At 49.1% G+C, this 13,709-nt stretch overlaps 2 protein-coding genes across 2 annotated transcripts in view; one reads left to right on the top strand and one right to left on the bottom strand.

Moving 5' to 3' along the window:
• Positions 1 to 13,709, top strand: part of LOC149327646 (uncharacterized) — a 65,634-nt gene that overhangs the window by 26,833 nt on the left and 25,092 nt on the right. The window lies entirely within an intron of this gene.
• LOC149327649 (uncharacterized) lies at positions 4,406 to 7,516 on the bottom strand. Its single transcript, XM_089563790.1, has 3 exons — positions 6,971 to 7,516; positions 5,783 to 5,871; positions 4,406 to 5,006 (listed from the first exon to the last, which is right to left on the bottom strand). The coding sequence occupies exons 1-3, from the start codon at positions 7,484 to 7,486 to the stop codon at positions 4,463 to 4,465; spliced, it is 1,149 nt and encodes a 382-aa protein (XP_089419916.1). The 5' UTR covers positions 7,487 to 7,516; the 3' UTR covers positions 4,406 to 4,462.

Consider the following 13,709-nt stretch of genomic DNA (forward strand, 5'->3'; position numbering starts at 1 on the left):
CCACGAGCGCTAACTTCCAACAAATTTTGTTCTCCTGAAGCATCACAATTATACGCCAGAAAACAGTAATCACATGTGCGAACATAATCAATTTCTTAGAAAAACGAGCTCTTTATCTGAGAGGAGAATAGAAGGTGTGCTTACACACGAGCATCCTGGCCTATTTATCTTTCCGGCTTCAATGATTTCGCGCGTTACCCTTTCTCTGCTTTTTCCTATTACCCAAACAAGGGAAGGGGAGGAGGGGCTCGTTATAAATATGACAGAAGCCAACAGCCACAGAAACCAAGGGGCACAGGGGATTTTTTTTTTAAAGTTATTTTATTTTGTGGTGTTGATCAATTTAGAATATTACTGAATATGTTATCGTTTTTAAAGGTGACTGATTAGAAAAGCAGAAGAAAAAACAACCACCTGCCGCCGGTGGGATCCGAACCCACGACCTCCGAATTACGCGTCCGGTGCTCTACCTCTGAGCTACGGCGACGGCTGTCAATTCTTCTGCTTTCGGGGGTATTTATGTTTACAAGTAACCTAACCTTGAGAGTGTTCATCAGCGCCACCCACGTTCATAAGCGGCGGACGTAGAACGTCCTGAGTTACCGCAGGTGTGACATAGAACGCCATCGAACGGAGAGGGTGGAAGCTGCGTGAGAACCCTCTTATGCTTCCTAAGGCGTCAAGGCTGCCAGAATCGAGGCCCTCGCTAAGCAATTAAGCAAACAAGGGAAGGGGAGGAGGGGCTCGTTATAAATATGACAGAAGCCAACAGCCACAGAAACCAAGGGGCACAGGGGATTTTTTTTTTAAGTTATTTTATTTTGTGGTGTTGATCAATTTAGAATATTACTGAATATGTTATCGTTTTTAAAGATGACTGATTAGAAAAGCAGAAGAAAAAACAACCACCTGCCGCCGGTGGGATCCGAACCCACGACCTCCGAATTACGCGTCCGGTGCTCTACCTCTGAGCTACGGCGACGGCTGGTTGTTTTTTCTTCTGCTTTTCTAATCAGTCATCTTTAAAAACGATAACATATTCAGTAATATTCTAAATTGATCAACACCACAAAATAAAATAACTTAAAAAAAAAATCCCCTGTGCCCCTTGGTTTCTGTGGCTGTTGGCTTCTGTCATATTTATAACGAGCCCCTCCTCCCCTTCCCTTGTTTGCTTAATTCCTTAGCGAGGGCCTCGACTCTGGCAGCCTTGACGCCTTAGGAAGCATAAGAGGGTTCTCACGCAGCTTCCACCCTCTCCGTTCGATGGCGTTCTACGTCACACCTGCGGTAACTCAGGACGTTCTACGTCCGCCGCTTATGAACGTGGGTGGCGCTGATGAACACTCTCAAGGTTAGGTTACTTGTAAACATAAATACCCCCGAAAGCAGAAGAATTGACAGCCGTCGCCGTAGCTCAGAGGTAGAGCACCGGACGCGTAATTCGGAGGTCGTGGGTTCGGATCCCACCGGCGGCAGGTGGTTGTTTTTTCTTCTGCTTTTCTAATCAGTCATCTTTAAAAACGATAACGTATTCAGTAATATTCTAAATTTATCAACACCACAAAATAAAATAACTTTAAAAAAAATCCCCTGTGCCCCTTGGTTTCTGTGGCTGTTGGCTTCTGTCATATTTATAACGAGCCCCTCCTCCCCTTCCCTTGTTTGCTTAATTGCTTAGCGAGGGCCTCGATTCTGGCAGCCTTGACGCCTTAGGAAGCATAAGGGGGTTCTCACGCAGCTTCCACCCTCTCCGTTCGATGGCGTTCTACGTCACACCTGCGGTAACTCAGGACGTTCTACGTCCGCCGCTTATGAACGTGGGTGGCGCTGATGAACACTCTCAAGGTTAGGTTACTTGTAAACATAAATACCCCCGAAAGCAGAAGAATTGACAGCCGTCGCCGTAGCTCAGAGGTAGAGCACCGGACGCGTAATTCGGAGGTCGTGGGTTCGGATCCCACCGGCGGCAGGTGGTTGTTTTTTCTTCTGCTTTTCTAATCAGTCATCTTTAAAAACGATAACATATTCAGTAATATTCTAAATTGATCAACACCACAAAATAAAATAACTTAAAAAAAATCCCCTGTGCCCCTTGGTTTCTGTGGCTGTTGGCTTCTGTCATATTTATAACGAGCCCCTCCTCCCCTTCCCTTGTTTGCTTAATTGCTTAGCGAGGGCCTCGATTCTGGCAGCCTTGACGCCTTAGGAAGCATAAGAGGGTTCTCACGCAGCTTCCACCCTCTCCGTTCGATGGCGTTCTACGTCACACCTGCGGTAACTCAGGACGTTCTACGTCCGCCGCTTATGAACGTGGGTGGCGCTGATGAACACTCTCAAGGTTAGGTTACTTGTAAACATAAATACCCCCGAAAGCAGAAGAATTGACAGCCGTCGCCGTAGCTCAGAGGTAGAGCACCGGACGCGTAATTCGGAGGTCGTGGGTTCGGATCCCACCGGCGGCAGGTGGTTGTTTTTTCTTCTGCTTTTCTAATCAGTCATCTTTAAAAACGATAACATATTCAGTAATATTCTAAATTGATCAACACCACAAAATAAAATAACTTAAAAAAAAATCCCCTGTGCCCCTTGGTTTCTGTGGCTGTTGGCTTCTGTCATATTTATAACGAGCCCCTCCTCCCCTTCCCTTGTTTGCTTAATTGCTTAGCGAGGGCCTCGATTCTGGCAGCCTTGACGCCTTAGGAAGCATAAGAGGGTTCTCACGCAGCTTCCACCCTCTCCGTTCGATGGCGTTCTACGTCACACCTGCGGTAACTCAGGACGTTCTACGTCCGCCGCTTATGAACGTGGGTGGCGCTGATGAACACTCTCAAGGTTAGGTTACTTGTAAACATAAATACCCCCGAAAGCAGAAGAATTGACAGCCGTCGCCGTAGCTCAGAGGTAGAGCACCGGACGCGTAATTCGGAGGTCGTGGGTTCGGATCCCACCGGCGGCAGGTGGTTGTTTTTTCTTCTGCTTTTCTAATCAGTCATCTTTAAAAACGATAACATATTCAGTAATATTCTAAATTGATCAACACCACAAAATAAAATAACTTAAAAAAAAATCCCCTGTGCCCCTTGGTTTCTGTGGCTGTTGGCTTCTGTCATTTTCCTATTACCAGACTTTTATAAAAGAAAGGCTTACAGGTTTTTGACTTGCATGCGAGAATGTTTGGTTTGGTTTTATGGGGTTTAACGTCCCAAAGCGACTGAGGCTATGAGAGACGCCGTAATAAAGGGCTCCGGAAGTTTTGACCACCTGGGGTTCTTTAACGTGCACTGACATCGCACAGCACACGGGCCTCTAGAATTTCACCTTCAAGAAATTCAGCCGCCGCGGCCGGGATCGAACCCGCGTCTTACGAATCAGCAGCCGAGCGCCGATCCACACCTCAATAACACTTTAAGCTAATTCGGCGTTCATTGATGCGCTCTGACAAAGACAGCGTTGTAGACTGCGTTGATTTGGAGGAAAGGAAAGGTGCCTTACCAACTCTGTGGTTTAGTGGACACCTCAATGGCACTTCAAGCTAATTCCCGCGTTCCGTGCAGCACTCAGGATTTCGCCTTTCACTACTTTAGTCGCTAAAGTTGCTCGTAATTTGTTTTCGCAACCTTCCGGGCTTAACCAAGCTAAGCCTCTGCCAATTTTTCCTTTCGGCAGCAAAATTAGCAATCGACACTACGAAAAGTTTGATGCCGGAGCGTACCACGGTATACTAATTCGTGAACCAAAAGCAACCACATAAGCATTATACACCAATTTCCTTGGGAAAACAGTTCAACTCGTCTTCTTACATTACTGTCGGTCTTGCTCCTTGGACTTGCTTCTTCCGTGTCATTAGGAAACATCCGAACATGTATTTAAATTCATTTGGAAATGCCCACCACTCGTGGTCAACCAATTTTGCAAGCGTACCGACTAGGCCTCCTTACTGCCGTGGCCCCGCTCGCTTGCCATAATTAGAAAGGGCCGCCGCGGTGGCCCAGTGGTTATGGTGTTCGGCTGCTGACCCGAAAGACGCGGGTTCGATCCCGGCCGCGGCAGTTGAATTTATTTGGAGGAGAAAATCTAGAGGCCCGTGTACTGTGCGATGTCAGTGCACGTTAAAGAACCCCAGGTGGTCGAAATTTCCGGAGCCCTCTGTATCGGCTGTCACAGTCGATAGAACATGACAACACGGTTGCAGGGCAAAGGAGCCTTCGTGCTTTATTGCGCGCTGGTTTTATAGCCACCACTGGAAAGAAGGGCGACCTCCTCTCCCCAGAAGCCGACTGTGTGCGCATGTCCCGTGGCTTCCGGGACGATGACTTAGCTACCGATACATCCTCCTTCGTTTGGAAAAAAAAAGAAAGAAGAGGAAAAGAGAAAAGAGAAGAAAATTCTGTTACAAACAAATCTGAATGGTGTATGGCCCTCGCACAGACGCCTTGTTGACTTCACTTGCATTGGAAATTTAGGGCACCTGTACAAAGTCCTTGTTGTACGAGAGCCGCCGAGGTGGTGCTATTTGTCTTGTTGATCTCCTTAGTGCTGGTGCTGGCGAGGCAGTGCGCGGGGGATCCTGCGTTGGAGGCGCTGTGCCGAGCTGTGGCATGATAGTACGCGACTGCGGTGGACCAGTGCGGGCCGAGGTTGCCGAATTGTCCGAGCTGTTTTCGTCGTCGACGAAGTCCGGCAGCTCCCGCTCAAAGGGTTCACTGGTCGGTAGCAGGTGCCGCCGGTTGCGTCGCAGAACTCTTCCACCTTCGGTGAGTACGTCGTACGACCTGGGAAACCTGGACTGACGCAAGATCCGAGCTTTCGGTGACCACGTGTTCTGCCTCACCCGAACGACGTCACCTTTCTGCAGTGGAGCCAACGGCCGCTTGAGGCTTTCGGTCTGGCGATGCTTGTACACCTGGTAGTTGGCACTACAGCGCAAGTCCGGCAATGTGGTGCGAAGCTCGCGGCCTTGGAGGATCTCTGCAGGGGTTCGACCGCACTCTAGAGGTGTGGTCCTGTAAGCAAGAAGTCCCAACCAAAAATCTTGTTTAAGTTCGGTGGTTTTCTTTAGGATGCGCTTTACAATTTGCACACCCTTCTCCGCGAGACCATTTGATTGAGGGAATCGTGGACTCGAGGTGGTGTGTTTGAAATCATATCGCTTTGCAAAGGCAGCGAAGTCGTTACATGCGAACTGCGGACCATTGTCTGTGCATACCTCCATTGGTATGCCGTATCGTGCAAAAATGGAGCTAGTTGACTCTATGACGCTCCTCGCTGACAAGTCGTTAAGCAGTTCTACTTCGGGGAAGTTTGACAACGCATCGTATAAACACAAGTAGGATTTCCTACCATACTGGAAGATGTCGATGCCCACTCGGTACCAGGGCTTTTCAGGCACAGGACGCATTTTCAATGGCTCTCTTGGTTGGCTGTAGGCGTACTGCATACATACGCTACACTTCTTGACAAACGCCTCAATGTCCGAGTTCATTCCAGGCCAGAAAACTAGACGCCGTGCCCTGAGTTTGTTCTTATTAATGCCCATATGACCATGATGTATTTTTTCTAACATTTCCCGTTGTAAAGTAGTTGGTATTATAACCTTGCAGCCTTTTAGCAGGACGCCTCTAACTTCGGACAGTTCGCCCTCGCTTGACTTCAGCGGCCCTTCGATAGGAATACCATTACTTAGGCATTTTAGAACGGAGCTCAGATAAGGATCGTTCCTCGTCTCTACGGCCAGTCGCTTCCACGTGTCGTCGCTGACAAGTGAGCAAACCACACTTACGGCATGAACTTCCACGTCATCGCTCTGGATGCTCTTATCGTCCTCGGCGGGGGCCCTTGATAGCATGTCGGCGAGCAGAAGTTTTTTTCCTGGAACGAAGAATATTGTGATCTCATAACGCATCAGCCTAAGAAAAAACCGCTGCAGCCTTGGCGGCATATCGCCAACTGCTTTTTTGTGGATGGCAACTAATGGGCGGTGGTCTGTTTCCACAATAACCTGCCGGCCGTAGACGAAGTGGTGAAACTTTTCGCACCCGTATACGATAGCCAGTGCTTCCTTCTCTATTTGAGAGTACCGCTGCTGCGCGTCAGTGAGCACTTTGGAAGCATAAGCCACGGGTTTCCAGGAATCGCTATGACACTGCATTAAAGCTGCAGCAATCCCATTCTGTGATGCATCACAGGACACTTTTGTTGGTTTTTTGGGGTCAAACATTGACAGGAGCGGTTGTTGGCTCATGCTATGGCATAGCAGTTTCCATTCACTCGCATGGTTATCTGTCCATTCAAAAACTGCATCTTGTCTGATTAGGCTCCTGAGAAGAGTCGTTCTTTCCGCCAGCGTGGGTAAAAATTTTGCAAAGTAGTTTGCGACCCCCAGCATTCGCAGAACTCCCGATTTGTCAGAGGGGGCGGGCATTTCCAACATACTTTTCACTAGTGAAGGGCTCGGTTTTATACCTTCTGCACTGATAACGTCGCCCAAGAACTCAATTTCTTGAACGCCAACTGTGCACTTCTCACGATTAAATGTGAGACCGGCCTGCTCAGCTGCTTGCAGAGCTGACCGAAGGCGTACGTCGTGCTCCTGCCGGGAAGTGCCCCAGACTAGTATGTCGTCGACGTACACTTTCACGCCGGGAAGAGATTCAAAAACTTCATTTAGTGTTTTCTGAAACACTTCAGATGCCGACGAAATACCGAAAGGCATCCGTAAAAAACGATATCGACTGAACGGTGTTGCAAAAGTACAAATCCTGGAGGTTTCTTCGTGCAATGGGATCTGATGGAACCCCGAGTTTGCGTCAAGTCTGGAGAACACTGTTGCGCCCGCTAGCTCGGATTCTATATCTTCTCGCCTTGGCATTTCGTAGTGTTCTCGCTTAATGCATTCGTTTATCTTTCTAGGGTCCATGCACACTCGGATATTGCCGTCTTTTTTGCGAACGATAACGAGAGGACTCACCCAGTCTGTGGCTTCTGTGACTTTTGTGATGATCCCAGCCTTTTCCATGCGTTCAAGTTCTAGCCGAAGCGGTTCTCGCAGAGCCAGAGGTACCCGTCTCGCTGTTTGGACAACAGGTGTGGCGCCTTCGCTCAGGGCCATGCGGTATTCGCGTCGAACACAGCCTGTGCCGCTGAACAGGTGTTGGTAATCGTGAATGACTTTATCAGAACTGTTCACTGTTACGTTGTGAACTTCCCGCGGCAGAAGACCCAGTTCTTCGCTTGCTTCAAGACCAAGGATTGCTTGATTTCCTTTGCGTACTACAAAAAAGTTGCAAACGCTCTTTCGGTTATTCAGCTCCACTTGAGTTCTGAGGACACCCATATGTTTGATAATGCCGCCGCCATACGATCTCAGGATCACACTACTCGGCATTAATGATGGCTTGGGATTCATCTTCCTGTAAAGACCGAAGGGCAACAGGTTAGCTTGGGATCCCGTGTCCACTTTCAACTTCACCAGCAAACTGTTCATGCATACTTCAACGGTCCATTCACGTCGACTGCCGACGCTGCTAACCGACACGTCGAGTACGTTAAAGTCTTCTTCGGATTCTTGCAGTGCGTCCACCTGATTATTTGCCTTGCAGCAGACCGCGAAATGGTTCCTTGCTTGACACTTTCTGCATGTACGTCCGAACGCTGGGCAGCTTCGCGGCGCATGAGTTCGGCCGCATTTTCTGCACTTGAATTGCTTTGATTGCGCTTTACCCAAAAACGGGCTTTCCTTTCGCACCAAGTCCACCGTTTGCTGCTGGCGCTCATTCCATATCTTTTGGTGTTCAGCTGCGCTCTCAGCGGCTTTGCAGATTCCTTCTGCTTTTTTGAGGGTGAGCTGGCTGTCTGCAAGCAACTTCTCTTGTACTTTGCTATCACTGGTGCCAAAAACTATTTGGTCTCTAATCATTGACTCCGTCAATGAGCCGAAATTGCATGAATGGGCTTGAGTCTTCAAATCACGCAAAAAATGTTCAAAGGGCTCACCGGAATCTTGCATCCGTTTCCTGAAGATATACCGCTCGTGGACTTCGTTCCGTTGGGCAGCACAGTATTCTTCAAACTTTTTCACCACCGTCGCATAGTCGAGCTTGTTCTCGCCATCCGCAAAGGTAAACGTGTTGTAGATTGCGATGCCTTCCTCACCTGCGATGCTCAAGAGCAGCGCGGCCTTCGCAGACTCTGGTCGAGGTTTTTCGGTTGGCTCCGATGCAGTCAAGAAGAGCTCAAACTTCTGTTTAAAGAGCTCCCAGTGCTTGCTGATGTCCCCTGTCACACGCAGCGGCTCCGGTGGCTTTAGGAATTCCATCTTGTTGGTCGGTGGCACCCCACTTCTGACACCATGTATCGGCTGTCACAGTCGATAGAACATGACAACACGGTTGCAGGGCAAAGGAGCCTTCGTGCTTTATTGCGCGCTGGTTTTATAGCCACCACTGGAAAGAAGGGCGACCTCCTCTCCCCAGAAGCCGACTGTGTGCGCATGTCCCGTGGCTTCCGGGACGATGACTTAGCTACCGATACACCCTCCACTACGGCGTCTCTCATAGCCTTAGTCGCTTTGGGACATTAAACCCCATAAACCATAAACCTATTTAGAAAGGGTTGAAAAGCAAAAAGCAGACCTTTTGTTTGCTGCCATCTAATAGTGGGTAAAAGCCCCGTCCACACAAATTGCTTCTTGCATGCGTTCTGGGAGTGACTCAAAGAAGCTTTCAACATATCCAGTTCTCTGGTGAAGGCACTCCCATTAATCGCGAACCGCTATCCAAAGCTCATATCTGCCGGCTGTCCTCAAGTTCATTTTCGCAAGTTCAGATTTATAACTCCCCATACATTTTCAATTTTATATTCAAATCGGCTCCTCTCGGCGCCCATTCCAAGAGTCTAATGACCCTCTCTTCAAGAAGAGCTTGAACTGCTCTGCCTCAGTGAATGGGGCTATAGTCGTGCTGCAGAATGACGCACCCGTCCTTCAAAGGGCCGTCCAAAGCATACGGAATATGGATCTCTTCAAGTAGGTCAAGGTACGAAGCCGAGTTGGAGTATTGTGGTAGTCGCACGAATGGTCCGATACCCTGGATGCTAATCGCACCCCAGACGTTGACGCTGCAGCGGCCGCTGCTGAGGACGCTTGAGACGAACTCGGGATCATACCTAAAAAAAAATCCGAAACCAAAAATATTTTTTTCCGCGGTGAAAAACAAACAATGGCTTGAGAGGTGAAATGCGTAGATTTCAAAAAGAAAGGCCAACGTTATCACCCTGACATCAACATATTATTTAGCATAAACTACCCTTGAATGTATTATGTAAATGAGACGGCCTCCTGCTGTGACTTTACCACGCTCCTGTCGAGGGTTCTCCTTAAATTCGACCATGAAGAATGAATTAGCATGAGGTGAGATATGGTCACCTGGAAACAAGACGTGAACATTGAGCACAGAAGGACAATAGTAAGTGCAGAGTAAGTGAGGAATACTTACTGGCCACAAAGTGCTTGATATGATATGCGACTCTTTAATGAGGACTGAGATTAAATTACGAAAAGTTAAGTATCCATTGCTGTCGCCATAAATCATCATTAACCGAACAACGCCCACTGCAGGGCAAAGCATCTCCCATACTCCTCCAATTAACCTGGTCGTCTGCCAGCTGCATTCACATAATCTCTTTCAGTTTCCTAACCTCATCCGCCCGCCTAAATTTCTGCTGCCCCCTGCTACGCTTTCCTTCCCTTGGAATCCAGCCAGTTAGTTCGTCATAAATACCTTGCGTTCATTGGTCTCCACACCCGGCGATGCTGATCCCAGCGCGAGCTGAACGTGCTCTCGTCGGTGAAGATCACTTCGCCCCACTCGCTCATGCTCCAGTCCGCATGCGCTCGGGCGAATTCCAGGCGTTGTCGTCGTTGTCTCTCCGTGAGATACGCCTTTTGAGCAGCCACACATGCGTGGAGGTCAGCGTCTTGTAGTCGCCGCCGAATTGTTCTCACGCTGGCATCAAGGTCCAATATGTCCTGAATTTTCTGGGCACCTAGAAACGGGTCCGCGACAGCTGCCGCTACGATTATTCGATCTTCCTCAGACGTGCAACGGCTTCTGCCTGACCGTGAAGCATCGCCTAATCTGCCGTCTGCGTCCCGATAGGCTTGTATTATTCTATTCGCCGCTGTCATCGAACGTATTCTGCCTATCTATCGTTGAGAAGTACCCTGTATCGACCAGTGAATTATTTGCCTCCGAACTTCTAGAGGCACTCGCGCCGGCATGTTCCTTTCCCTGTCGTACCGAGATGTGTGGGTCTCCTATGCCTGCATACCGTTCGACGTAGTGTAAAAGTGGGAAATGGCTTTAGTGTTATTATATCGGCACCAATGGTGAGTCGGTGCTTTTCACTTTTATTAAAAACGTTAAAGCTGGGCTACTGGTCGCGTTGTGTGTTGGAATAACAGTGCGCCATCGACGAAACTGCAAAGCGGTGGCCGCGCGGACTGAAGGGTCGAGATAACACGTAATGCCAAGACGGCCGCGTCGCGCCCCCGTTTACAGCGCGCGCCGCTCCTCGCTGCGAGAAACGGGGCAACGAAGCGCGTGGCGCTGTCAGCAGAGTATCAGTCGATCATAGAGCAAGGGATTGCATGCTATAGACGCTTTACAGCGGCGTATCATGGGGGCTGCCATCTTTGATCACGTGATCACGCCGCCATTGCTCGCCTCCAGACTGCTCAGCGCGCGCCTCGTCGCGACGGCTGCTGCGTCTGATGTTTCGGGTCCGAGAGGCAGTGTTTCGGCTGATACGGTTGCAAAGGAGTGGGAAGACGACGCTGTGGTTGGTCCGAAGCTTCCAAGGACATATGAAAACCCTAATTTGATCACTTAGGCGTGAAAACGTGATCGGGCTTCATGTCGCGAAGAGCCGCTGAGCTCTCCGCCTGTTGGAGGCAACGGGTGGATGGCCTGAATGCCGCTGAAGGCTTTGCTTAATATTTTTTTATTGTTATTATCTAAAACAGCAAGGTTTAATGACCCTGCGGCTGCGCAGGTCGTTGTCGTATTGTGTACATGCATGCGGAGACTGCTCTAAAACGCTCACATGTACATCTTACTCATTTGTTTACAACCTGTTACAGGTGCTTAGGAAGCCTAAAATATTTTCTGTTGATCTGCTAAAACAAAGGAAGGCGACAAAAATGAATAAAGAGACAAATGTTACCCAATCATGTAAGCAGTACCATGCATCAAGCAGCCTTCACAAGCTTGCATGCAATAGTTTACAAGGATTCCGCGATATAATTGTTATAACGCGCGCATGGCAGAGCGTTCACTACAAAAGTTCACAATTATATCAGCCTCATGTAGTATAAAATTGTGGTACGCCCCATGCTCAATATGCGGGCATGAAAATGCTCGAGGTCTCGTTGGTTGTAAGTAATCAGCCGGAGTCACTTCGAGTGACTGTCTCGCATGGATCACAAGGAAGTGACAACTGCTGAGCACAGCAGCTGTAACACAAATGCGTTATTCCGATTGTGGTCCACGAAAGCCGCACTACTTGGAGCGAAGTTCAACAGTAGCACGAGGATGGTGTGTAACACACGAACTGACGGTAAGCGTTGTCCGCTCGCACGGCTATGCACTGCACAATATACAGTAGCGGTATAGGAGCGTAAGTCGTTTTTTTTTTGCCGTTTCGGTGGCGGGGCAGCTTGTTCATGCGGCTATGTTGCGCACTTACCCGCGCAGATTTTCCAAGATCGAAACCTTTCTTTCTGTATTGGCTATCTAGCGCTGGCGAACATGTGTGTTGCGTTCGCCCGTTTGGAAAGGGTGGATGTCCAACGGGCGCGAACAGGGGTTGTGCAGTTGTTCCGTGAGCTCGCAAACGATCGCATCCCGCCCCCTTAAACTGTTTGTCGCAATTCTTGCAATCCACAGCAGAGCATGTATTTTCTCTTTCCACATTACCACTGCTGCGTCGAGGCATACACGCCGGCGACTTACGAGGCAAGTAATGTCGCTGTGTTCCGAGCGCACCGGTGGCGCCATCTGGTCTCAAACGGAAGAACTGCGCGCTGTAAATGGTCTATATGCTGTGATGTTGATAGGTCTGCGGAAAAAAATGGGTCCGTGCTACCGGCGCCATCTCACCGCGTCCAAATTAAGATAGTTCCTGTCGCCACTGCTAGGCAGCGCGCATAAGCACGTTTCCGCTGCTCCGCGACCCTTCCTGTGCTCCGTATTATTCTGACCGCACCTGTACATTACTGAAATGCTGCAGCACACCGACGGGAACGCATGCAACAAACGCACATGTGCTGTCCTTTTCTTGTGTTGTCGTCGTTGCGCCGCAGCACTTTCAGTCAATGATGACACCTAGCACGCTGCAAGTGCAAATAGAGACTATTATCAGTTAGCCTATTTTCTCAATTCTACTATGCTCATAGTCACTTTCGGGTATATTCAACATCGATTGCGGCTTTAAATTGACACAGTGTCCAGTGAGAGCTGCAAATCCAAGTGCTTCACGCATGCTATTTGTGTACGACTCATCGAAGGTGTGCAGGGTCAATTACACTTAGCGTGAACACGTCTCCGCGTGGCACCGCGCCCGGCGCAGCGCCCGCTGCAAGTGGCGGCGGATTCTCGGGCAGGCACAGAGAGCGCGATGGGCGGGGCCACCAGCGCGTCGTCTGCTGTCGTGTGAAGCGTCACCGCGAAGGGCGTTTGTCTCAGGTGCTGACAGGAAACCGTCGACTGTTTCACACCGATCAAAATGCTTCTTACGCAGAGCACACTTTTAGAAAACGGTAGCTCCACATTACTAAAACTCTCTCGGCGTGTAACCAGGCAGTTCCATGCCTCTAACTTCAAACTGTAGGAATGCGAAATGGCTGGTGATTGGCAGCCGCAAGCGAATGCCGCGCCCCCTTCCTCGCCTCCCTCTCAAGAGCAGCGAGGAAAAAAAAGAGTTTGAAGCATTGTTTCTTGATTTTATTTCGAACAAGAACGGTGCATGAACCTCTCACACGAACAAAACTCGAAGCATCGTTAAGGAGCGCACATGTGGCCAACGAAAAGGAAACCTAAGAGATGAATGGAAAAGATGTCGATAAGTCGTCGTCTTAATACCTGGTCATGTCGGCGTCTTCCTCGATGACGTCCCTTACTCTGGACGGGAGGGAAGAGTACAAAGATGCACAAAACGCAGTGTCTTGTTTCAAAACCTCCCACTCTGCGACGATAGCATTCCAGAGCATGGACGGATTGGCGCGCCAGAGAGATCTTCATTGAGCCCCATACGTTCTCAATTATACTGCGATCTGGAGACTGTGGTGGCCAGTCCAGCAGGGTAAAGACGCGCTCCTCCAGGAAACCCTTCACAACGCGCGCTGTGTGAATCGGGGACCTGTCTTGCTGAAAGATGTAATTGCCTTCCGGAAACGGGCCACTCAGAACGTAACGCTAACTGCTGAGCGCCCGCTCGCTGTTACCCTTTGGAGGTGTTCTGGGTGGTAGCTGTGGAAATAAAAAAAAAGAGAATTTTCAATCACTAGTTATTGAAGTGATGACTGGAACTAATGATGTAAGTTTGAATGACAACTAATTTTTCGATGTCTTATTGTTTGTAAATTTTTATGCGGCTGCACTTGCTCACTAGTAGAGCGCATAAATTAAAAGTATTCGTCTTTCAAGCCTTTC

This window comes from Amblyomma mixtum, chromosome 10 (assembly GCF_055824585.1).
Source record: "Amblyomma mixtum isolate Tamu chromosome 10, ASM5582458v1, whole genome shotgun sequence".
NCBI lineage: Eukaryota > Metazoa > Arthropoda > Arachnida > Ixodida > Ixodidae > Amblyomma > Amblyomma mixtum.